The sequence below is a fragment of the Temnothorax americanus genome, unplaced genomic scaffold (assembly GCF_048541705.1).
Source record: "Temnothorax americanus isolate GAGA-0224 unplaced genomic scaffold, ASM4854170v1 Scaffold17, whole genome shotgun sequence".
NCBI lineage: Eukaryota > Metazoa > Arthropoda > Insecta > Hymenoptera > Formicidae > Temnothorax > Temnothorax americanus.
The window spans coordinates 2003085-2030569 of NW_027509307.1; the positions used below are offsets into that span (position 1 = coordinate 2003085).

The 27485-nt window shown below is 35.4% G+C and overlaps 3 protein-coding genes across 8 annotated transcripts in view; all 3 read left to right on the forward strand.

Annotated features, from left to right (window-relative positions):
* The window catches only part of LOC143895895 (nucleolysin TIAR), a 529366-nt gene extending 517112 nt beyond the window's left edge, over positions 1-12254 (forward strand). The window contains exon 12 of one of the 4 annotated variants that reach the window (XM_077403351.1): positions 11775-12254. In XM_077403351.1, coding sequence (XP_077259477.1) covers positions 11775-12200 — 426 coding nt within the window. In that variant the 3' untranslated portion in view covers positions 12201-12254. Of the gene's footprint in view, positions 1-2422; positions 7167-11774 lie in introns of those variants that run through there. The other 3 variants (XM_077403356.1, XM_077403352.1, XM_077403353.1) reach the window with 3 other exon arrangements.
* Positions 12255-14529: 2275 nt separating this feature from the next.
* Positions 14530-17259, forward strand: Prp3 (pre-mRNA processing factor 3). Its single transcript, XM_077403202.1, has 5 exons — positions 14530-14853; positions 15026-15237; positions 15318-16101; positions 16244-16601; positions 16694-17259. The coding sequence occupies exons 1-5, from the start codon at positions 14706-14708 to the stop codon at positions 17091-17093; spliced, it is 1902 nt and encodes a 633-aa protein (XP_077259328.1). The 5' UTR covers positions 14530-14705; the 3' UTR covers positions 17094-17259.
* Positions 17260-17921: 662 nt separating this feature from the next.
* On the forward strand, positions 17922-27446 carry LOC143895826 (putative oxidoreductase PXDNL). Of its 3 annotated transcripts, XM_077403198.1 has the most exons (8): positions 17945-18186; positions 20885-21656; positions 22164-22591; positions 23450-23697; positions 25525-25774; positions 26035-26153; positions 26277-26436; positions 26590-27446. In XM_077403198.1, the coding sequence occupies exons 1-8, from the start codon at positions 18131-18133 to the stop codon at positions 26669-26671; spliced, it is 2115 nt and encodes a 704-aa protein (XP_077259324.1). In that variant the 5' UTR covers positions 17945-18130; the 3' UTR covers positions 26672-27446. The 3 variants fall into 3 exon arrangements, with proteins under 3 accessions (XP_077259327.1, XP_077259325.1, XP_077259324.1); XM_077403199.1 differs by lacking the exon at positions 26590-27446 and having other exon boundaries at positions 17932-18186; positions 26035-26202; positions 26277-26412; XM_077403201.1 differs by lacking the exons at positions 26277-26436; positions 26590-27446 and having other exon boundaries at positions 17922-18186; positions 25525-25791.
* The last annotated feature ends 39 nt before the right edge of the window (positions 27447-27485 follow it).

A 27485-nucleotide genomic window follows, 5' to 3' on the forward strand; every position in this document is an offset into this window, starting at 1 on the left:
AACGAGAGAATATACGAATTCTTAACAACGAACAAAAAATAATACTAATAGAATGGACAAGATTAGAGGAGACGGCGCGTGCACGCGTGTATTTTAAATTGTTCGGTGAGCGGTAAAATGATCACAATATCCTCGTTGTCCCGAATTTCGACTTGACCAAATTGATACAAAAGAAAGACGAGACCGAAACTCGTATAAATCGTGAACATGTAAGCAATTGCATGAGCGCAGTCGTACATATGGGAGAATGCTAGAGGGGGAGGGAAAGAAAGTATGAAAGAGCGAAAAGAGAGAAGAAAGAATGAGAGGGAGAGAAAGGGGAGCGTGAGGAAAAAGCCGAGCGACGAATAAATTGCACAGCACAAGCAAAGGGCGAGAAAAGAGGAGTTAAATAATTCGTAGATAGACATATTGCACAAACAGCACGAAAGTTAGATTAGATGAATTAAGTTTTTTTGTCCACGCGTGCCCTGTCCGCGCGGCAGCCGTTTTAGGATCTTGATTGTACATATAATCTCGATCATCATCGACGTGCTCCTCCGCCATTAAAACTATCCGCTTGCTCTGGGGAAGGATCGGCCAGAAAAAGTGGGACGAGGAAGCGAATCGACGAGGTGATAGCACGAGCAGTTTCAATACTTGAAAAGATGGGAAGCGGCTGAAACTTATTGCAACCCGTTTCCGTTATCTCCGTGCTCGATTGTTTTGTATCTCTATCGTCCTGTTTCTTGCTCCTCGTATCTACTGCCTCTTCTTACCCCTTCGGTTTTAAGTACTACAACTCATACTCGTCGTATCGATAATATCTTGTCCTCGCTTTTCCTTCGAAAAGCATTTATATATCGGAGCAATGAGTAGAACCGGAGTGAACTTATATATATATAGAAACTAGTGCAATTAAAACTTCAAGCCCTTAATCGTCGAAGAATCACAAAAAAATCATTTTGATTCAATATTTCTTTTTGAGATCTAAAATATCAATTTTTTGAAAATTATATATTGCAATTAAATTCGTACATTTAATCTTTCGCTGTGAGGCTCTAAAAATTATAAGTCTGAAACTCTAAAAAATTATGTATTTTGTATAGAATATATTTGAAATCCTATATTCAACACGAATCTTTACGTCTTTTTCGAATATCTCTTTCGTGACATATTCTGTGGATACGTAATCTATAATTTTGCTCGCACGAACAGATAAAGATGATAACAAAAAATGGAACAGAGAGAAAGAGAGAGAGACAGGTTCGGTTAGATTAAGAGGCGAAGAGAGCACATCGATGATGACTGAAACAAAAACGAGATAGGACTAGCGATAGACAACTTTGATATTAATCAAAAGATAGACGGATCGTGCTTTAAGCGAATCAAAAGCGACGTTTCTCAATCAAAAAAGATCAATGATCAAAGTACGGCACACACGAATACTCGAAACGTAGCGAAGGAGGGTAGAGAACGACACAATCAAATCTGCCCAACATCGCATAGAGTTTAGATGTTTTGTGATGAAAGCAGAGAAAGAAAGGGTGAGAACGAGAGAGAGAGAAAGAGAAAGAAAGAGGGGAGAGTCTGTGTGCGTGTCTGTGTGTCTACCAACGATCCGTCGCGATTGTGTCAACCAGATAAAAGAGTGATTTTCCCGTGAAAGGAAAGCTCGACAATAAAAATCGCCACATTTCAGCGTTTTCAATCGCGATGAATGATTCTGATATAGTAATTTATATACATAAACAAAATTAAGGATAATAGTATTGCCGCTATATTGGCTGCATTTTTGTCGCCTTGCTCTTATTTTGATTTGCAGCTTTACAAAGAAATGTAAAAGAGAACCACATTATATATATGAGTTTCCAGTTTTGTATGTTTCAGAGAGGATCATCAAAAGATATGTTATCAGATTTATTTATTCTAATTTGTGTTGTTGTTGGTATATATGTTATTAGAAACATATTTATTCATACATACGTTCAATTATCTGCACATAATTTTCTTACTGAATGCATTTAGCTTATTCTAAATTTTATTATGTCTTTAGTTTAGTACAATATATGAATTATCATGCACGATCGCACGTTATGTAACCGCGACCACGATTATTTCTTGCAGTTTTTGCATGTTGATGAACATCAATTTTTATAATCATCTTTCGATTCAGTTTTGTCGTAACCTGCACCTTGAAAAAATTTTGTCTACGTCATTGCGATTAAATATTATTCTTTCATTGTTTATCTTTATAATGTAATAATGTTATCGACAAATATCTAACAAACTTTTAAGAAAATTAAAAATATCAGAGAGTGTAAATATATTTACAATAAAATGCAGGTTACAATCGCGATTTGCAAAATTTCCATATTATTTAAAATTTTAGCTTAAAACGAAATCGTTATGCTATATATAACCGAATCTCGTTTTCTAATAGAAATTGGGTGACTAGCCTCGAGGACACGGCACGAGTATGCAAAGAGAAAGCAACAAAATTATAAATAAATATATATACATACGTATAAATATAAAAATGCATATATATATATTATATATAAATATATATACTTGCGCGCAGCGGCGGCGAGGGCTGTTATTTTCAATCGTCGTGCGTAAAACAAAGCACTGTGCGTGAAAAAGAGAGAAAGAGCGTTAGCTTTTAAGAAACGACATGAAAAAGAACATATATAAGTAAAAAGAAAATATCGTGTACATTATTAGTTAGGCAAAAGAAATAAAAATATAGGTTATTTTTGTGAAAGGTGGAACGAGCGAGGGGAGAGAGGGGGAACAGAGAAAGATCGTGTGGCAAGAGGGACCCAAATGGCAGACTGTAATACGAATTATGCAATAAGAACCCGTTATCGCGTGCGTTTGCATCTGTCAATCAACTCCTGTACAGTAACCGGGAAGCGTTTAATCGATAAAAGGATTATTAATTGGATTTGACACACTCTACTTTTACGTTCCTTATGTTCCGCCCAATCACTCCCCTTATCGAATTGCTCACTGTGCACTACGACTCGATTCCACCTTCGACAGAGAAAAAGTGAGGTATCCCGCATTCTTTCAAAGAATCAGCGTGGATATCTGTTCTTGTAAAAAGTATTTAAAAAAGAGACGCCTTAAACATGAAGGCGTGTGTATAACTTGATGTAGTCCTGTATGTTGTCTAGGACATATACCGAGTGGAGCTAGCCGATTGTGCGAGTCTTCGCGTTAAACAAGAAACCAAAATATAGCATAAAGTGATAGATAGATAGATAATTATTAATGTAATCTGACCTGAACAGTAGGCAAAAACAAAGGGGCAATGGAGTCGCGGACGGAAACGACGGATGACGGGGAAGTGTTGAAACAGGGCGAAATAAATTTGTATAAAGAGCGGGCAAGCTTGACGAAAAGTCACACCATATAGGGCAAAACTAGCAAAAGAGATCCGCTTATGGTACCTAAGTCATGGACCCATTCGGGAAAAGGGACACGCGCGCGCATACACGAGGTGTAAAACACGTACGCGTATATGTAAATACACACAACACCAAATACACAAAATGCACAAAGCATACGTGTAGAATATAGCGGCGAGAAACTTAACAAAAGCTCTAGACGTAGTCTATAGTCTAATCTAGCTTGTCGATCATTAGGTTAACAAAGTAAAAGCGTTCATGAGGGATAGTGCAATAACCAATATCCGCAAGTTATACTCAGCACTCTTATACGGCACAAATGTCAGGACACGTGTATATGCATACACCGGAAAAAAAAAACAGATATTGACATGTATATACATATACATGTATACACATACACACAGAAACGCGTGCTGCGGCTGCTGCCTCCATCCTTTGTCCGCGTCCTCAACTCACAGTTCTAAGATTCTACAATCTGGAAATTGGCGTACTAGATAACGTGATAACACACCATTTCGAGATTTTTTATTATCGCATTGGTCAAGCTTTACCGAAGCGACCGCATCTGGTTATCCAATCCTCATCGAATTACTATACGGTCTCAAGTTGCAACAAAATTCAATGCGTGCCTTTTTTTCTTTTTCGCTGCTCGATTCCTGTCACGTAGCGTGTTTCTACTCTTCTCTTAGTATCTCGTAACGGGCACTATGTCTTCTTCATCCGTGCGTCTCCTCCCTTGATGTTCTCTTACTTGTTTCCACGTTTGTCCCTGATGCCACCGCATATATATTCCTCCGCCTGAACAGACTTATCTCGCGGAGACTTACCAAACGATAGTCGACAATCATTGAAGAAACATACATTTAGAAACTTGTACGTGTTCTTTTCACCGAGGGCTAGGTATTAATTATCGTCACCGACGTGTTTGCACAAAGTCTCGTGCAGGCAATGGACAAAGGAAGTGGCATATCGGACTTGGGGAAAGTAAGAGAGCAAGGAGTATTAATTGCCTACGATGCTATCCTATCGTGTTCGTAATGCTTTTGCCTCTCGCGAGTGTACCACAAAACGTGATTTTGATATCGATCAACACGTAGGTACCCCGATGCACACACGAAACATATCATCGAGCCAATCAAGCCGATCCTACCACTCCCAATTAGGAACTGCAATGAGGGATGTGGAATGCAATTAAGCGATTGATGCTTCAAGTTACTCAAACCGCAGTTGTGCTCACGAAAACGGGATTTTTTTTCTCTCTTTTCGCGACTGTAGAACGGTGACGCTTAAGAATGAAACTTAGCCGATCCTGTAAAATTTATTGTTGCATACTACATTTGTTTCGATCATACAAATTGCGTGCGTAGCAATGACAATCGTTATAATTTACTTCGATGTAATCTGAACGTGATATCAAGAATAGTATTCATGGGCTGTGTACTTAAATTAAGATGTCCCTTTAGTTTCCGTTCATGATTACTAATCTTCGCACTTCCGTGAAACTTTTTATAACTTTAAAATATCTATGAATGACAAATTGTTAGGTACAAGATAGTAAGTTGTTGGAATTTTTAGCGTTTTAATTAACATACAACATAGGCATATCAGATGTATTTTTTACGGGAATAATTTTATTGATTGTTATAGAAAAACAAGGTTAATTTTATTCTAAAAAGTACTATTCTAAGAAGTACTATTGTTTTTTAAACTAAATTTTAAATCGTAAATTGCAACTAAACGTATAATTTCTTTCTAACCAAGGTGCATTTTACTTAACTATTTATATTTAGATGCTCCTCGAGAATCTATCATAATTCTTAGCGGGACGAGGGCAGCAGTCAAGCCAAATTGGGATACTTACCGATGCAAAGCACTGTGGAAACAGCTTAGTATTAGAGCAAGAAACGTTTAAAAAAAAAAGCACAGTGAAAGAAAACAAAAGTAGAAGCCGTAAGCATAGATACCGAGCATAAAACATAAAGTAATGTATGTATATAATCATATATATTATACAAGAAAGACTACAAACAACAAGACATGCGCATCTATATATAATACAAATATGTATATTATATATACATATATGCATATATATATGTGTAAGATGATAACATTAGCCAACAGATAGAAGCTATAACGAATATAAACTTAACGAAGAGAAGAAGGGAGCGAACGAATGCGGATGCGCGGCATATATAAATGCGCGCTCCGTGACATACTGTGTTAAATACCTTTAGTTGTAAGAAATAAGAAAACACATTGAGAGATGTAACTCGTAAGAGAAAATAGATGTGGCTAGCCTGTCGGACCCCCTGTGCCCCCAAATATAGATACATGTAACGTATGGAGTGATAGAGAAAGAGAGAGAGAGAGAGAGAGAGAGAGAGAGAGAGAGAGAATGCGTGAAAGAAAGCATGTGTGTGAGAGAAGAGATTAATAGGGCGAACATGCGAGGAAGAAATGGAAGAATACGAATGTGTCAGATGGCATACTTACAAGGAAAAAAGGGTGAGAAAGGGTGAGAATGAGAAAGTAAGAGAGAGAGAGAGAGAGAGAGAGAGAGAGAGAGAGAGAGAGAGAGAGAGAGAGAGAGAACAAACGAGGTGTAGTATGCTTCAGCAGAAAAAGCATTAAGAGGTAAAATTCCAAAAAAGAGTACGATAATTATGATCGCGTCCGATTCATACAGAGATTACGACGTTCCTTCATTTTTCTTGTAGCTTTTCGTACGATTTGACGAAGTATGCGTTGCGGGGCCCCCGTAGATATGGCCCTTTTCCCTATCCCGATGCGATAAGCGGCATATCACTTACGACCGTACGCTAAGAAGTTAGGTGCCTTTATCCACTTCTTTATGTGTATGCATTCCGGTAAAGAGGACAACGAGAAACTGAAAAAAATAGCGAAAACGCGGACAATCGGGTGAAAAATATAGTCATCAGTAAAAACATACACATATTGTATATCGCGCATGAAATGGCACGGCGAAGCTCGAGGGAAGGGGCCGGGTACGACATCCATCCATCGTGCATCGTTCGGCACTGTGCTCATATTACGAAAACAGCCACCGAAATGTCGGCACGACGAAAACAAACGGCAACAAAGCGTCATAATAACGAAAGCGACGGGAACGATCAAGCGCTCGCGACTTAAAGTATACTTCCGCGATTAAACATATGGCCCGCGGGGTCCCATGGCAGAGCCTCGTTACATATTTAAGTTGAGGAGCTGGAAATGGCTCGAGAGCGCGTCACGTCGAGCGAGAGCCGTATAATGTATATGTAATTTGCAACGATGCGTGACGGCCCACGCACAAGACAACAATATACACAAATCACACGCATATAATACACATGTAGAGAGAAGCGAGAGGAGCTGGGAGCCGTGTACTATTAAGCGCGGGCAGTAGAGACAGACATGTGTACACAGGTACGGCGAGATGTGTACGCTTGGAAAAACAATTTTCACACAATATATAATACACACAACACTATCGCGAGACGCCCTGGGACGTGCGTAAGAAAAAAAGAAACGTGTATGATATTATATATACATAACATAGCATATAAAAGTACATTATAAATAATGATGAATATAAATAAAAATATATATATAAATACTATGGAAAAAAGTAAACAAAGTATAAATATGAAAGAAGTATATAAACGAAAATATAGGATAAAACACGCATAGGCTCTTAAGAATACAAGATATTATTATGATGATGTATGGTTGGTTTATAATGTAAAATATATTATAGAAAATGTATATTGTGTTATTTCAACTTCCACTCAATCCTGCATCAATCCTTGAAATAAAATATAATTGCTTGCTTATTATTCTTGATGTATCCTATATATCATTTTTCATTGATTTGGCAATATATATATATAGATACATATAAATATATTATGTATTTATATACATATATTTTTATTTTGATATGCATTTGTGTAAAAATAAGAAAATTGAATTTACTAAAACTTTACTACTTTTCTCTCGTCCGTAATTTTTGCTCGGCTAAAATAATTTGGTAGTAATAATCTTTCCCATCTGTTTATATGATAAAAACAAAGAGTATTTAACTCTAAGTACAAACAGCGCGTAACAATTAAACGTTTGCATTCGGCAGTAATTAAACGTAAACATCGCTCGCATCGATAGTAGCCGCGAGATATAACGGTTGTATGCGTTCTACTCGTTAAAAAAATAAGGGTTGGGCACCACAACGCGGGTAATTATACAAACGTGACAAACACGAAAACGAGAGAAAGAGAAAGAAATATACGCACCACACGAAACATTAATCGAGAAAAAATAGAATTATAATTTCAATTTTTGACAATCGCATTTTAGCCTTGAAAAAATATTTATATTTATCTTATAATCTTTTTTTAAAGTAATTTCCATATATATATAAAAACCTTTTCATGTATACAGCTTTCGTATATATAAAGTTTAACGAACATTGTCTAAATTGACAGGAAAACTATTCAAAAATTTCTAAAAGTAAAAGACAGAAAAACACACACGTACACACCCATCAATAAAAGTTAAGAAAGCGAAGAACATAGTAAACGATTTGCCAATTTAAACACCGCGCGCGTATCACATATATAGTATATTCTTTAAAATTTTCTATATTTTTTTAAGTATATATTTCTCTGACAAACGTAAGAATGCTGAAAACTTGCATTAAATATATTGTCCAAATGTATTTTTCAATGATAAAATGCATTCCAATCTCCCCGTAATAATAACCGAATAATGTGATTAACGGTATACGTAAAATTGAAAATAAACAATTAAGCTGACGATTTTCAACAATGTTTGTGCCGGGAATCGCAACTGTGGATGCAATGCACCCTTTGCGACGCAGTCCCGTACATTCGTGCGCACCTGTACACGTTTCTGCGTAGACGGGGGATCGTGTGTTGCGTATATAGCCGGTAGATACAGCCGCGCTTAATTGCGAGGCAGGGGTGCGATGCCCGGTTATTTTAGCCCAGACTGACAGACGCGCGGACATGACAGCCGAGGAAGTCCGAGCTCCCTGTTCGCGCCGCGTGCGCAGCAGCAGCAGCAGCAGCATCACAGTAATGCTCAACCACTCACTTGTCGTATTGCGCTAATCATTTTCTTGGCAGTTGCTAATTTTGCCGGGTCGGAAAACATCGCTTCCTTTTTCACAAAAAGCTCACTTTCTCTTCGCGTTTTATATCTCCATGGTATAATTTCAAATTTATTTTGGAAAACTGACAGTAGTGATAATACTACGATTCACCCGTGACGATAAATATTGAATATGCGGGCAATCACTTTGTTCTTTTAGCATAACAATATTTTAAAATATAATAATTATAAAACAAAAATAAATTCAAATAATTTGGTCAATTCCAGAGTCTCTCATTCCTTAAACTAAACAATTCCATATTTGGATAACGTGATTGAAATGATAATTATTTTCAAATTTTTGTGCATTATATTAATTGGTGTCCTATCATTGACGAGATAAGTGCCGTTATATAGATCACACAAGTTTTTCTAAAGAAGATTGTTTAATAAAAACGGTAAATTAATATCACATTCACAGTTGCAATATGCAATCTAATTTTTAAGAAATCTAATGTAAATTGTGTACTTCAAGATCTTTAATACGCGATAAATTGAAAAAATGCATAAATTTATAATCCATAATGTTATAAATTTAAAATATGTTTTAGTTATCAACGAAAAATTACTATAGCGAATAGTGAGAAATAGGAATGTATTTCTTTGCCAAGATTTCCAAGCTCAAAGCTAATGATTACAAAAACTTGGGAATAACCTCTATCATTCGGATACATATTCATCAATAGACGTATCATCTATACGATCTATCACGTATCTTCACGTACGTGATGAGATAGGCGCTCGGCGCTCGTCTCTCTGTGGACGGATACACACGTGCGCAGATCTCCGTTAATACATCGAATACCCAACGGCCGTACAAGAGAATAGCGTAGTATAAAGCATAAACTACAATTAGTGGTAATCCGCGTGACACGGGCATGGCACCCTTTGCGCATATTAGAGCATTAGCTACCGACTCATACGAGCGAACCGTACATCATTTCAGGACGTGCCCACGTCTACTGGCAAAATCGTTAAATTTACGAAGAAACATGACTGACCCGATATATAATGAATGAATATAACTCGTTTAGCATGTCACTCGTATCTACGCATGATTATATGGATCGTTTTATTATTATTAGTGCAGGATTTTTATATTGTCTGTTTTATCGGTCACTAAATTTGCTGAGATTTATTAAAAAAAAAAAAAAAAAAAAAAAAGTGTTGAACAAACTAAATGTTAAGATTTTGTACAAAAAAGGTAACAAATTATGCTTTATTAGAAATTGATAATTACATGTATATAAGACTATTCTTATTTGCATTGCAATTTCATTTGCTGCTTCTAAGTTGCGAAAGCTCGTTAACATCAATTACAATGATAAACGGATCTCGCGAATGTGGTCGGTTAATGCGGTTCTCGCGATTATCGAGACGTTGACGGTGCATCTTATGGATAAGGGGATCTGTGAATCCTGCCACTTATCTGTACAGTCAAGGTACGGGAATGGGAACACCGCAATTTTATGGTTTTGCGGAAATAGATATGGACTACAGTCAAGAGCCAAGTGAGGCAGAACACGATCGTAAAAAAAGGAGAGGTATCAGTCTATTCTGGGAAAGGTGCATCGTCTGCAGAGTTTGTTTTAAGAGAATGAAAGATTCTAGAAAAGTTCTTTTTCTATAACAATAAAATTTGTGACGTAAAACAAATTACTTAAAAGTTACGATTAATCTTGCCCGTATCAAACCATTATCGATAAGAATCAATTCATATCAATTGCGATTACATGACTGCATTTATATATTTTATTTTATTTTATTTTATGTATCTCCAAATATTAAAGTTTCTATAAAATAAAGTCGCACAGATAAAGCAAACTCTTTATGAATCATAACTTTTGTAAAAAGAGAATGAATTAATGCAGGCATATCACCATCAGTAAAGCAAGGAAATTTTCTTTATTTTAATAAATTGTTGCTTTGCATGCAATGCGATGATTCATATAGAATTCTGCATATTTTCTGGTATAAAATTTTTCATATAAAGATTTACGTGTGTAAAAAGTTATAGCCAGTTATCGTGGTTCAAATCACATTTTTTTTTTTACATAAAATATTGTCAGGAAGAGTTTGAAATAATTAAATTTACCTTGGAATAAATTGCATAGCTAGGATGAAGTTCGGTTTTACAAACTAGATTCAGGAATTGTGTGGTACGTTCACGCTAGATAAACTGTTCCATATCAACAGTCAGTTTCAGTTACTTTGTAGTAATTTGCCTAACAGATAGCTATGGCGTAACTTTTACTAGCGAATACAAATCAAGCGACCTGCATGATTATCCATAGTTGAAAATTTAAGCTTGGATGACTAGACATACTGGTTTGCGACAACGTATTTTCTTTTTGTGATGATATTTCTCACAGATTTTCCAAATTGGTTTTGATTTTATTTATTATAATCCGTTATTATATAATTTTTATCTACTACATTTTCTATTTACTATCTTTTTTGTTCAAAATCTAAAACTTAACTATTGTGTTGAAACAAATATATGTAGTTGACTAATTAATAATACCTATATTTTTCAATTTCATCATATTAATTTATTAAAAATTTGTTGAAACTAAATATCAGGTTTGCATGATATTACAATATTTTATCAAAAGTAGATTTGTCTTTACTAATATTTACTTCTTTCTTAAGAATTTTCATGCGTAAATTTTGTTCCAAAAAAAAGTAAAAGTTTTTGTGTTTTTAAATATGTAACAGTGAATATTTAACTTTGTTTTTATTTTTTATATTACATGTAGTTATCTGAAGTTAAAAGCCATTAATTTAAGCACGTATTGTGAATATTTTGCCGATAATCAGTTTTGAAATGAGTTTTTAGTATACATTTTTAACGTAAAATTATGAACTGCTTTATACAAAATCTGTAAACAGCGCGATATATGATTAATGCAATACCGGCGCGAAACGAGTGAATAAAACGCATTTACAATGTTTTATCGGTGAATATAAAAGATTTATTTTCAGAATAATCATTTATTAACTGTTGCACGATGTTAATCATCACATGTTTATCTTCTAACAGTGATAATCTTCACAGTTATCATAAAATGAATTTCGCTGACAGTATAGAAGTAAACAAGTAATATCCCATAATACCATGTGTGCCAATTAAGTCTAATTGATGCCTAACCCGAACAAAGGAAATGCGGTGCGGAATTCCAATTCCTTCATTTCAATCAACAGAAAAGTTTAGAGCAACAGCCTCGGAATGAAGCAAATGTGGTTCGCAGAATTGGCCTCATCGGTCACCAGAGAAGCGTGGAACAGCGTAGTTCCCTCTGCCGTTCTCATTTGCGGTTGTCGGTCCACTGCCATTCCGCCGCCCTCGCAACCGCTTTCGTCCTTTACACCTTCGTATATTTCGTTCCAGCAACATCACGTTACGTTGTAAGTCTCCTCCGAACGGCCGTAAGATGCGTAGTGATTGATTGTTCGGTGCTTCGATGTACGCCGAAACTATTGAAAGTGGTCGGAACGGACCTTGGAAGCCAGCAATTCGATTCTCACGCAATATACCGATTAGACCATCTTGCTACAACGCAGACGATAGAATTACGTAATAAAAGAATTTTGAATGTACAACATTTATGCCAGCATTCTGGATTCTAATTCATCAATAATATATTTTCACCAAATATCTATCAATTGATACTCTCACATGTAAGTGTCTTTTGTTCTCAAATATACTAACGTAAATATTATTCTTTATAAATAAATTGTTATTTAGAAACAGTTTGCTATAGTTCATTTTTGTCCTTCTACATCTTAAATCTAATTCTGCTGTAGCTTTTATAAACTTGACAAAGAAACATTGTTTCCAAAAGATATTATTGATAATAACAAAATTAACTCAAATCTTTCAAAAGTTTCTTTAGCATGATTAAATAAAAAATAAGTAATATATTAATGTTCTAAAAAAATGGTATAAGTCCAAAGAGATAAAATTTTGTCCATAAAATTTACAATTCAAGAAAATATTTAAGATATCAAATATGCAAAAATGCATTATTTTAATTTTATACTATATTATATAATGATTATATAATGTGGAAGGAGCATGATATATAAATGGTGATGAAATTAATATCCCTTTCATAAACGCGATGCACACGTGCAAAAGCAATAAAGTGCACAATCTCTTGTGTGCATATCATATTATAGTCTCTCAAACTTGAAAATCTAGTCAAGAGTCAATGTGTGCCAATTACGAAAAGCTATCTAAATCTCCCTCGAGGGCTTTTCTCGCTCCAAAAGTGGAATGTAAGTGTATCGATCATTAGCAAAATAGGCAAGATATAGTATCAAAAAGTAATTCAAAAAATTATTAATATCCACAGAAAAATATACTCTAATAGAAAATACACTATATAAAAAACATATATTTAAACATTCATAAATTATATGATGAAATCTATAATTTATAATCTACACCTATATTCTATAATTTTTTTTTTAAACTTTAATTTGCGTCTTATAAAGAATTATGTATATTTATGAATCAATTCCAACTAATTTTGTATAAATCTCAATATAAGCTAGCATATTAATGTAAGTGAAACAATTAAATCCAAGAAACTATTCAAAAGTAAATAGAGTTAAATTGTATTCTGAATCACACTATTTTACATTTATATATATATTACATATATATATACGTATATAGAGTTGCACACATGGAGAGGTGCAGTAACAAGCTAGGGAATTTGTATAGGAATTGGTACTCACACACACACAACTGTAAGAAGAGAAATAACCAAATAACTGATCGATCGTTAGAGCTTCTCTCTGTCGTTACTAAAGTGACGTTAGGTTTGATTAAACTTTATCAAGGTCTTATTGTTTGCAAAACAAAATAAAAATAATACTTACTTTACTTAAAGGCCACTGCACGTAATAAAGTTTTAATCATAATCGTAGAGCCGTAAAAAAATAGGCCAATCACAGTCGATTATTCTTTTTGAGCTCGAAGAATAATCGAGTGTGATTGGTCTATTTTCTTACGACCTTACGATTATGACTAAAACTTTGTTACGACGATGCAAGAACTTGGTCCAAGTTTTGGTTTAAGCCAATGAAACTGCTGCTTTTCTGTAAGAGCTGCAAGTTGATTGGCTTAAACCAAAACTTGGACCAAGTTCTTGCATCGTGGACACCGGGCATAACAGTGGTCTATCCAGACAAACTTGCATAGGTGTATAACCATATGCATAAAGAAACGGATTGGTCTATTTCCTTATGCACATGCATATGGACCAATCAATTCTTTTATGCTTATGTTTATGGGCTTATGCAAGTTTGTGTGGATATAGCTAGCTTTAAGCGGGGAGCACACACTTCTGCACAACGCATAATACGTTAGCATAAGAAAACTGATTGGTCTATTTCCTTATGCACATGTGTATGGACCAATCAATTTTCTTATGCTTAGCTTAAGGCCTATCTACATAAGACGCAGAACGCAAGTCGCAAGATACACGCACAGTCTACATGTCAATCTAACAAAGAGGTTAGGTTGACATGTAGACTGTGTGTGTGCTTGCGACTCGCGTTCTGCGTCTTATGTAGATAGGCCTTTACGCATTATGCGTTGTGCAGAAGTGTGTGTCTGGGTCCTAACACGGTGTTATGCCCGGTCTACAATGGATGTCGTACGTTGGAGTCGTAAGAAATTGACCAATCACAGTTCATTATTCTTCGACCGCAAGGAGAATAATAGATTGTGATTGGTCAATTTCTTACGACTCCGACTTACGACATCCATTGTAGACCGGGCCTTATGTAGAATGGGCACGTTTTCAGCAAAGCAAGCCGCGCGCGTTTGAGTCTCGTAGTACTCGGGGCTCTGGATCTAAGAGAATGGACCAATCATGTTCCAGTACTGCTTAGTGCACAACTGCGAGAATTCTTTGTTGAAATGTGACCCCCAACCCCCACAACCCACAAGTTAAAACCGTATGCCGTATGCCGTATGCACGGCACGGTAAAGAGCAGTAGAGCACTCAGTGATGTTTAACCTCAATACTTGTAAGATGCTTATATTGTGAGAATATCAATTTTACCATGAAATAGTGGATTATTACTTGAATATTCAGCGAGTGAAATAAAGGCGGAAACATGTCTTATTTAACGAGAAAAGAAATAGACGAAATGAAGCCGCAAATCGAAAAAGCGGTTCATAAATTTCTCGGCTTCAGTGAACCAGCAATTGTTACTACCGCTGTAAACTGCATCACTTCTGGCTACGACAAACGTAAAACTGCAGGTTAGCAATAGAAAATACATATCGACTTATTTTCCATGATTATTTTCTATGATTTTTATTATTAGCATTTAAAACGGATCATATATCTATATATTACGCTATTTCTTACATACTTGGAAATGTGTATGATTCTATATAATATAACAATTTTTAGTAAAACAATTTTTCGCAGATAAATTATCGGCTTTATTAGAAGACAAGAAAGCTTCTAAGTTGACGGAAAAAATATTTACGATATATGATGATACCAAAGCATCTCAAAAGAATAAGAAACGATCTCACCCTGAAGATAAAGATAAAGACAAAGATGCAAAGAAATCGAGATTTAAAGATGATGAAACGAAGAATGAAAAACCCATAGAAGCTCAACTTTCTGCAGATAAGGTATTAGAATTCTGTGTATATTGTCTTAATACTGTAAAACGCTCCAATATTAAAAGCTTATTTCTTTTGTATATCTTTAGATAAAACAAATGATGGCTAATGCACAAAGAGAAATAGAAGAAAGGAAAAGGGCTTTAAAAGCAATAAAGCAGGAAGATGTTTCTGCAAAGCCCTTATTTAAAGGACGTGATACTTTACCAACGGTAGGAAGTATGTATAATCAAGGCCTATTGAGTAAGACAGATTCGGACAAAGCACGGAAAATAGCTGCGTTACAAGCACAGATCAGAAATAAGTTGAGTTCAGGATTACTTGGCAGTGTTAATGTACCAGATAAGCCAACTCCCTTAATCTTGGATGAATCTGGTAGAACGGTAGACATAACGGGCAAAGAAGTACAACTTACTCAAGTGGTACCTACGTTGAAAGCTAATATACGTGCAAAGAAAAGAGAGGAATTCAAGGCTCAACTACAAGAATCAAAAGGCCCAGAAGATTTACAAGATACTCACTTTTTTGATAACAGAATAGGTGTAAAACCTGCGATGCGTGGTAAACGTGCATTAAAGTTTCATGAACCAGGAAAGTTCCAGCAATTGGCAGAGAGAATGCGCATGAAAACACAATTAGAGAAATTGCAAAATGAAATTAGTCAAATTGCTAGAAAAACTGGTATTAGTTCAGCAACCAAATTAGCTCTTATCGCACCTAAAACTGAAGCCCTTGGTGAAGATGTGCCTAATTTAGAATGGTGGGATTCTGTTATATTAACCGGTGGATATCCTAATGAAAATGAACCGACGACAATCAAAAATTTGACTATCACAAATTTAGTAGAGCATCCAACACAAATGAGGCCTCCAAGTATGTATCATGTGTATATATATATATATATATATATATATATATATATATATCTTTTTTTTTTGCTTTATTAATATATGTATATAATCTGTATAATTGAATATATTATTCATATCGTTTCTGTGATTACTTTCTTATATAGCGGATCCCTTGAAACCAGTATACATGCCTGTATTTCTCACAAAGAAGGAACGTAAGAAATTAAGGAGACAAAATAGACGAGAGACTTGGAAAGAAGAACAAGAAAAAATTCGATTAGGTCTAGAACCACCACCTGAGCCGAAATTGCGTATCTCGAATCTCATGCGAGTTTTGGGGACTGAAGCTGTACAAGATCCTACTAAAATTGAAGCTCATGTTCGACAACAAATGGCTAAGAGATTAAAAGCTCACGAGGATGCGAATGCAGCACGGAGACTCACCGCTGAACAACGTCGCGAAAAAAAGGCAAGGAAGCTTAAAGAAGATACTAGTCTTGGTGTACATGTCGCTGTTTATAGGTAAATATCATTATATATACAATTTTGTTGTATATTTATACATATATTTATGGATAATAATGAATATACATAACCCGATAATATCTTTACAGAATACGCGATCTTATTAATAATGCTTCAAAGAAATTTAAAGTGGAGACTAACGCGAAACAGCTATATCTTACTGGCTGCGTAATGCTGTTCCGGGACTGTAATGTTGTCGTAGTGGAAGGTGGAGCAAAACAACAGGCTAAGTACAAACGATTGATGATGCATCGCATTAAGTGGGAAGAAGACATAGTGAAGGATAATGATGGGAATGATGTACCGAACAAATGTGTACTTGTTTGGGAAGGGACAAGTAAGCAACGACATTTTGGAGAAATGAAGTTTAAAGTGTGTCCAATTGAAAAGATGGCTCGAGAGCATTTTAAGAAACATCAAGTAGAACATTATTGGGATTTAGCCTACAGTGGTGCAGTTCTCGATAATACAGATGAAGTACGCTCTTAAGACACAATATTGTAAATTAACTAAATTATAGCATAAACATAATTATGCTAATGCAACAAATAAATAACTTCTGTACAACTTAATAAGATTATTGAAATGAGAAATAAAAGATGTAACCCCGTAACCGAGTGGGCAAATAAAAGTGATCATTGTTTTTCAAAATCTACTTATTCACAGTAGTTCAGTACAATCCTATAACAAAATCTTAATATTGTAACTATAGTATTTTATTATCAAATTATATTATTTCAACATTTTTAAATTTGTTTTTAATTAAACGTTAAAACATCTCTATTGAACCTAAAACAATCATTCCACGCGTGACGTACCATCATGATTTATTACCAAAACTCATTCCGTTGATTTACATAAAAAACCAATAAATGAAAAGATGCGTATGACTTTTCATTATCCAAATGAATCGCAAATGGTGTCATCTTAAGGAATTTTAATCCGTGATCCGGGCAACATCGCAGTCAAGCCCATCAAGTGCGTGAATTAGCATAGCGCGCGCAATGGCGCTGCGATGCCTACTGTTATAACATTCTATATGCAAAAGAGCATGCGAGATTCACGCATACAGCGCGTTGCATGCACGAAGGTGCGAACGGAATATTCGACCTTGAAATAGCACCTTCAACCGCGAATTCCCAATAACGTAGCCGAGGAAAGGCGAACCTTGGTCCCGTTCGTAACACTAATCCAGCAACCGCTATTGCTGCAGCGCGATGCACTTTTACCAGCCGTATATACGTGTTATACTTCGATGCACCGTGCACCGTTGATGCACGTGCTTTGCTGCGATCCTGGTTAAACCCCACTCCAGGATAGACCGAACGGGATAGACTAGAGTTTTACTTTCGTTCGAAGCATCATTCTCAGTTCAGGTTTACCGCTGCGCGTTCTCGCGCACATCGTTCTCGCGCGTGCGGCTCTTGTGAAATCATTCGAGGCAGATGAATGCCACCGCGTATTAAGTATCTTTCCCCGGAGTGATCCCTATACACGAGGATATCGCGCGCATTATCCTCAGAAAGATGTTGATCTTTACTAAAAGCATCATTACCAGTGGCTCGCTCGTCTTCGTATCGCGGTGAGTACTTTCGTATTACATACCTATATCATAGTGAATACGATAAGTCTCAAAAACTTTATGCTATTTGTTTAAATTTGTATTAATTTTATATAAAATAGGACGTACCACAAGTTATGATTAAGTAATAATTTCTTTTTTATTTTCAAAAAATATATAATTCTTTGTGATCGTATATCGAAATATGGCGAAATTTAATTACAAATTTATAACTTAAACAAAATGTACTTATTTAATATATTATCTTTCGTTCTTTTATACTACTATATATATATATATATATATATATATATATTCAATATTAGATATTAAATATATATATAATAACAAAAAACGCGTGATTAATAAAAACAGATAATTACAAACAAAGAAGTATATTTTAGTTCGATTAATTTCTTGTAAGTAAATATCCAAGCAATTGAAAATTAATATAAAAAATGATTTAGAAAATTTACATGTGATAAATATAAAATTTAGTCATAAGTTTAGTGTTTGTTTATAAATTATCGTTTATTAGTTTATTTCGTAATCGATCGGCAATTCATCATTGTTAAGTGATATGAGATAGAAAAAAAAAGGAAGAGCGAACTTTTGTTTTCTGTAGCATATAAAATATGAGAGCGCATGTAAACACACAGAAACAATACTTATGTAATTGAAAATTTTCTCACTATAGATTCTGTAAGATTATTACCCGTTTCAAAACCGGAGAGGTTGATTATATATAAGCGTGGGTTTGTTACATATCGGATAATTAGCTCATACGTTCTAACCCAACGATCGTATAAACAGTGAAACGGCAGCGTTATGAAACTTTGTGAATGCGAACGTGTTGAAGTCTTGGCATAACGATTTGTACTCGCAGTCAGTATGTTTCTCTCAGCTCATTATTTCATCAAAGGTTAACGATTATATGGTGCAGACTTATTTAGATTTACACCTCAAATCGACCTCATCACGTGGGCGACACGAAACTAATTGTTTTATAATTATTATAATTTATTGCGTACAATTATTGCAGCACCTCGTACGTATTGTGTCAACAGAGCTTTGCATCATATTTATTCTGTACGTGGCACAGAACGTCTCCTCGATTACAATTTTTCTGATCATTATTTGATATAATATGTTATTTTAGGATGATTATTTGTGTGAGTGAAAATCATGAATATTAATCATGATTTACGCGTACCGAGTAAATATGAGAATATACATAACATCATAATATCCAAAGATTATCGTGCAAGCTTTCACACAGTTATAATAGTATAGCCGAAGCAAATATACTATAAGAAGCATTAAAAATAATGTTTCTGAGGCAAATTGAAATGTAAAGACTTTGATAAATTGATCTTTAAACTCAGTATGAAAAAGTAACAAACATTCTTTTTTATCTAATACCATACAAGCTTCTAAGTTTTAGTTAAAAAAATGAGAATTACGATGTTCTATGCAGAAGTGTATTTAATGATCTTTATATGGTTGATTACTGTAGAAAGGATGCATCACGCCGCTGATACTTTAATGCAATGTAATTGTACGTAATCTACTCTGTTGATTCTATCGGTTCTTCAAGTCACCGTGCCGTAGATCTTCCTCGCTTATTCGTAAAGTGCATGCTCGTGTTCCAACAACACCGAAGTTCCGGGTCAATAAGGAGATTAACAGTTTAAACATAATTGGTCGAGAGTGATCGATCTCGAGTGTCGGAGTGATTGTTTCCATCGATTCGCGCGAACGCTAATCATGGGAATAAAGAAGATTACGCAAGGCGGTCGTAAAAGAACCAGGAAGAATCTTAAATGTCAGCCCCGTTCGACCTCCTTTTAAGATCTCTTCTGACCATATGCTATGCCGTAAAAAATGGCACAGTCCCAGTCGAGAAAGTAGCCCGAGATAGATGCCTCGTGTTGATGAATGAAATTGTTGCGGTAAACGCGCGCAAATGAACAATGCCTCTAATGTAACGGGGTGAAATGCCATCGCGTCGACAAGGTCTCCGGAGTTCATTGCGATGAATTATGCGATAAATTACGAAACGTGTTTCTAATCTCCGTAATCTAATATCACGTGTATCAATTCTATACCCTGTCACATAGAGCAAATTACGCGTAATCTCCTTGCTCTTAAATCCTGCTATACATTTTAGCATATATTACGTATAATTTCATGTACGTAAAGTAACTTTAATAAGATCTTATCGAAATCTGTATCTCTAAAGTAATTAAAATGCAAACAGTGATTACTGATAATAGCGAAGTGACATTCTGGAAGTGGATAAACCAAATCCGATCTATTATCTTGGTCGATAGAGATCAGTATATAACATGGCTTTCATAATTTGCATGAGTTTCGTAATAGATATAACAAACGCGTGCTTCTATCGATGCGTCTCTGGTTTATTTGCAGTACGGATGTGCAAATATACGTCCGCAATGTCCAATCCCATAATTGCACTTTCAATGATTGATTGTATCTTATCATTGCTGAGTTAGATAATAACACAATCATCAAATTTGCATAACGATTATTGGGTGGTAATAACGATGCGTGTACCGCGCTGAACATAAGTGCATTCACACACAAGAACTCATCTCTATTCGAAGGCGTAACTGTTTGCCACGATGGCACTCGGCGGCACTAACTAAGCTATGCATGGATAAGTGGGTGTTTTCTATCTTTAGATTACGATCCGCAGATTTCTCGCTCTAATGACACTCGTTGGAGGTACGACCTTGCCACCCAGGATGCTGCACGATCTGGATAAGCGCACGAATATCTCTATGGAAAGGTACAGCCAGGCGGAACGAACAATCCTGAACTCGCGGACGCATCTCAATCGAGGCTCGCCGTCTTGGTTCCTCGGTGCGTCCCACGAAATGACCGAGGGCGCACAAAATCTCTCGAGAAAAGCTCTGCGAATCGAGACGATGGCGGTGATGCTCGTGGAAGCGCTCAATATGTCATCGAAACAAGCATCTTTAGTACTGCCGACGGTAGCCGCCATCCTCTGTCCGGACTCGCCTAGCTTTCTACGAATAATATCCGAATGCAAGAAGACAGATGTCCGTTACAGGACACACACGGGTCGATGCAATAATCCGTTGCATCCGACTTGGGGCGCAGCATTGGAGGCTTACGTGAGATTTTTGCCGCCGGAGTACGAAGACGGTGTCTCCTTGCCCCGCATGAAATTGCCGAGCGCGAGAGAAGTCTCCTCGAAGGTACATGCCGGCGGATTGGACCTTAGACATCCTTATTTGATGGCGCTTACCGCGCTTTTCGGTCAGTTTCTCGCTCACGATTTGGCGCATACGCCCAGGATGGAATTACCGGACGGCGCCAGGCTCAAGTGTTGTGACGTTGATTACGAAAATTTTCACCCGGAGTGCTTCCCGATCCGCGCGGAGCGGCCAATTGGGTGTATGGAATACTCGAGATCGGCACCGCATCCAGGAAATTCGTTACAGGTAATTGTGAATAAAATCTTAGATATATAATGTTTAAGAAATCTCTTGGCAGTATGCTTGCACGATTTCTTCATATTATTGTGCAAGAACTTCGATCTGCCTTTTGAGACGTACACAGGGATTATATTGCCATTAGTATAAATTTGAAAGTTAATAGTGCTTTACGTATAATGCTAAGAATAAAAAAATTAGTTATTCATGAAACCTGAATGTATAAATGATTTTCATCGTAAAGGCTGTAAATGAGAAAATAAAAGTTTTATTGTTGAATTATAAATTGATTTTATAATTTCAGATATTAAACGAAGAATTTGCATTTTTTCTCCAAGTAAAAAAATCTATAGAAAAGATATTATGTAATCTCTGTGAAATTAATCATTTTTCGATGTAATTGATAACGTGATTTTGATTTCTTCCAAAGTTCTAGAGTTTCCCATACGTTTCAAAAAATTTTGGCGATTAAATTGCAGGAAGATTCACATATATGTTAGATACCGTTTGATATAGGGTTGCAAGTTGGGTCCGCGACAACAGATCAACCAGGCATCCTCCTATTTGGATTTATCACCGCTTTACGGTAGTTCCGAAGAGACAGCTAGAGCCCTACGATCGGGCGAAGACGGTTTGCTAAATACGCAAAGAAAGAACTTGCCGATGGCTTCGACAAAATATGAAAGCTGCAGAAGCGTAAATAAGGCATTTCCGTGTTTCTTTTCGGGCGATTCCAGAGTAAATGAGAATCCAGGTCTTACTCTGATGCACGTATTATTTTTACGGGAGCACAATCGAGTGGCTGCAGAATTGAAACGTTTGAATCCTCATTGGGACGACGAGAAATTATATCAAGAAGCAAGAAAGATTGTTATCGCCGAACTACAACATATAACTTATAACGAATTCCTGCCTGTTATTTTCGGAGAATATGCTCTCGACAGGTATATAATGTTTTTGGTATTACACTGACTTTATAAAAAGCGTGAACATAAATCACTAAACTTTTTTTTGTTCATTATATAACGAGATCAATATATAGCATTTATTTGAACGTTTAAAAAAAGTTGGAGAAGAAGACATTCTATGTTAATCAGTACACGCATTTCGCTACCGTGTTATCTTAGAGTTGTATCAACGTCATGTTCTTCGATAACCGCAATGCATAGTTTGATGCAATAATTTCGTAAAGGATTTTATCGTTAAATCTTTCTAATCGCTAATACATTGCTATTTCATAAATTGAACGGACATTCTGATAGCTCCATTTAGTGTCCAACACAGCTTCTTATACGATGGATTACAAGAACTAATCGCAACAGCTGATGTATGCGATGGTAGATAATTGCATGATGTTATACGAAAAGCGTGACTTTATTTCCAACTACCCGCGTGTATTAAATCATATTTTACATAATAACATGTCGGAATCTTACAACAGATCATCTTTTCTATTGTGTCGTAATTTTTAATATAGCGGGATGACCCATAAACTATCGATGATAATTATTTTAATATTAAACTCAGAACGCGGGGTACTTTTTTTCAAATTTATTCATGCAATATGACCATGCTTGTGAATCTCAATTGATTGAGCATTTTATATTGAGAAGATGTGTATCTCTCTGAACTTTATTACATTCATTCGGGTATTCTTTAAATGATGCCGAATTGTACGATGCGTCGTACAAGAAACGTGACGCAACGAAATTACATCATCCGCCCCCGTACTCTTTCCATGACACAACTCACAGCCATACACGGTACTGCGTGCATTATCTCTCTTTGTTACGTGTGCGAAGATACGGCTTGCGCTTGACACAGCGGGGCTACTTCCGCGGCTACGATATTCGCGCGGACGCGACTCTCTCGAATTCGGCGGCGTCGGCCGGGCTCTTCTTCGTTGCCGCGCTGACCCCGAAAACCCTGGACTTGGTCGACTCACGATCGGCGCACAAGTCTGGCGAAAGGACCTTATTGTCGGCCTTCTATGCGCCGCAGGAGTTTTACGAGGCTGGCGCGATCGATCGGTTGATCGTTGGAGCTACAGGTCAGTTGGAATTACTTGATGTAGTCGGAACATCGCGTGATTCGATATTTTTATGAGACGCGAGGAGAATTTATTGCGTGATGTGCAAATATGTAATAACGTATAATAAATGAAGAAAACGCTTATATATGGCCGCTTTTGACGGAAAATTTGTGAAAAATTTTAGAACAATTTCATAGCATGTTTTAAAATAATGATTGAATTGATCTCTCATATGTGTGTATAATTTTATTAATTTTTTTCTAAATATGAACGCAATAAATGTAGAATGCTAAAACACGATAATATGTAATGAACAGATTCATATAGCGTTTCATTACCGTAATGCTGTCATAATGTGCAATTATATATCCAACATCTACGATTTCATCCTTCGTGTTATGATCCATAAATTAGAAATTGTATCTTGCGTTCACTTTATACTTTAAACATGAACTCTTTTGCTTTTACAACATCGTAAGTGTCAAGTGAATGAATACGTCACTCAAATTGCGCTTCAAGGAGAAATTATACAATACCGGCAATCAAGTCAGTTATTCTTCTCCCTAAGATGGAAATCAATGCAGTACCTGTCACGTTCCCAGGAACAGTAAAAAGATAAGGGAAGTCATCTTAAGTGAAGGAAAATGCACCCGCTTAATGCGAATACGATAGATCTTTCATGGTATTTAAATACGTTCTAGTCAAGGAGATACACTTGCACATTACGGTTTATAACGATAAGAATACCGTTGTCTCGAGTAAATTGCTTAACTGTGATTACTATTGTCATACATCGCGTGCACGCAACGCTTCTTCAATTTTCATAAAATTGACTTGACTTTTTATAAAATATTCTTACTTTTCACTTTTTCTTCAAACACAGTAATGTTACGTTTTAATAAGAATATATCGCGAAAGAGATGCAATAAAAAAAAAATGTTCAAAACTTACGTTGTTTCTTTGAAACTAAATATACATATATATCGTTATAAAATTAGATTGAAATTAAATTTAGATAGAGAAAAGCGTTCTCATCACACACATACGTCATAGTCTATCGTTATCTCACGTAAAGGTGAGCTATCCAAGAAAAGACTATGCGAGAATTTCTATGTAATCTTACAAAAGTTAACGAAATATATACTTCCATCTTCGTGTGAACAATAGCGCGTGAACTTTTTAATTACATAGCGGAAAAAAGTGTAACATCAGTGAAAGGCACGTTGCAGTCACAATGATTGTCTTTTTGCGAAATTTTATGAGTTTACGTGATTTAAGAAACACAGTGTAAAAAGTTGATATTAAATTTGTTTTGATATTTTAGAACAAAATAACGCAAAAATCGAGTTCCATAAAACGTATATTTGCTCCGTTTGTGCCAACTATTATACGAGAGTAATTTTAAGTAAAAGAAAAAGAAAAAAGTTCAGTTTACTGCTTCAAATTTTATGTTTCACGACGTTATTTCGTAGAACGATCCTACTTCTATAATTTACAATTAGAATTTTTTCAAAGTACTAATAATATTATATATGTCTTAAAAGCATTGTTACGTATGTATATAAGTATTATAAATTATGACACCCATGAAAAGTGATGATGGGGGCAATGTTCATAACTCTGAGCAAATTGGAGTTAATTTTGTTTACTACAGAGATAACTTTGATTAATTTTTTCTCTTTGTTTAACTTTGTTTCTCAAAACTTAAAACGTTGAAGAAATCAAAATCTTTTCTATGTTATCAAATTTTCTGACATTTACTGTCACGATTTATCTTAACACGTTGTCCCATGAGAACTTGGTTTTAATAACGATCTAGGATGCAAGATTTAATTTCCGCGACAGCGGGACATTCTAGGAAGCCTCTGCCTCCGGGCTTAAACGAAATACTCCTGGACCGATACTTCCATGACGGGAAGACCAGCGACGTGGCCGTGGATTACGCCGCGCAGATTATACAACAGGGAAGAGATCATGGCTTGCCGCCTTATGTCAGATGGCGAAGTTTCTGCGATTTACCGGATCTCACTGACTTTCAGGATCTTAAAGGCACAGTGACCAAAGATACCATCGAGAGACTTCGAGCAGTCTACAAGTAAGATGAAATATAGGGTGAGATATAATATATAATAAAGATCGTCATATTTGAATTCGCATTTCTTTATCGCGATATTAAAATTAACATCTCTCTTTCTATTTTTCTCTTTCCCTCTCGCGATATAAAATAAATTATTCTGGTTATAAGATTTTATAACTGCAATGTTTGATGTTATTTTTAATTCAAGAGATTTCTAAAATGCTCTATTGTACTAAAAATTTTATTATTCTAATGCTGTATTCCTGTTTAATTTATAGAAATGTAGGGGACATAGATCTAGTAACTGGAGCACTTTCGGAAGCACCAATATCTGATTCTGTTCTTGGACCAACGTTCCTTTGCTTACTAGGACGAACATTTCGAAATATTCGTCTAGGTAGATATAACTTTGCATTCTTTGTTGCACACCCTACATAAAATAGGAGGTTTGTCTGACTAATTAGCTTGAAATGAGATATTTTTAAATAGAATTTTATTATTTGACAATTTTTTAATGCAGGTGACAGGTATTGGTACGAAAATGGAAATACGCCTGGTTCATTTACGATAAGACAGTTGGAGGAAATACGAAAAAGTACCATGGCACAAATTTTATGTCGCAATGGAGATAGGCTACAATGGATGCAACCGAGAGCATTTATTCTAAAAGATCCATTCCTGTAATTATACCAATTTTGAAATAATATGCATGTCTATTAATTAAATTTATTAGATTTATAAACTGATTACAACACGAGTATAATAATATTATTAACTAATAATGCGTCGATTTCAAACAATAAATATTTAAATTTTAATTTAATGTTTTTCAGGAACGATATGACAAATTGTACGACTCATACAAGAGGAGCTATGGATTTTGCAGCTTGGAAAGAAAGGACAGATATAATTTAATCTATATAAATCTCATATTCGATCGTCGAATTTTAATATTGCTCATATTAAATAATATTGTTCCTGATTACATTAGAGATCGTATGTTTGAAATCATCGATACTCTAACTGTTATTCTTATATTGATTTGAAAGTTTTGAATTATTACTGCAAAATAGTCGATTAGAAATTTGCATTCTTAATTTGATTTTAGATTTGATTCAAAAAAGATTCCATTAAGAAAAATTTTACTAAGTATAAATATTAGTAGCAATTAAAAATAGAAAAGAAATTCGTAGTATTATCGATTCTATATTGATAGATATTTAATTGAAATGATAAATGTACGCGTCGAGTTTTAATACCTCGCATGTAACAAAAGAAGAACTGTTCATAATGATCTCCATCTCATTTCTAATGCACATTTGTTAATACACGTTTTGTTGTACTACTCGTTATAATTTTATTGCAAATATTTTGTTACTGCAGTTTCGTCAACATAAAACAATTTCTAAAGAATTTGTAATTCGAGCACGTTACGTATTAGAACGTGCGTGCATGAAGTATTATATTTTAGCAATAACGATGACGATGGAGTAAATATACCGAAAAATTCACGCGAATAATTCGATCGATCGAATCAAACATTTTTTAACATATGATGACCTGTACTTCGAGTTTAATCTCAGGATTTTAACTTATTTTTTAACTTTGGTGTGTATTGCTTTGATAATACACGTGTGTTATTGCTGCTCTAAATAAAATTATTTAACAGTATAATATGTGTATTATTTATACAAAAGGAAAACCATGTAACTTCCGTATTGAAAAAAAG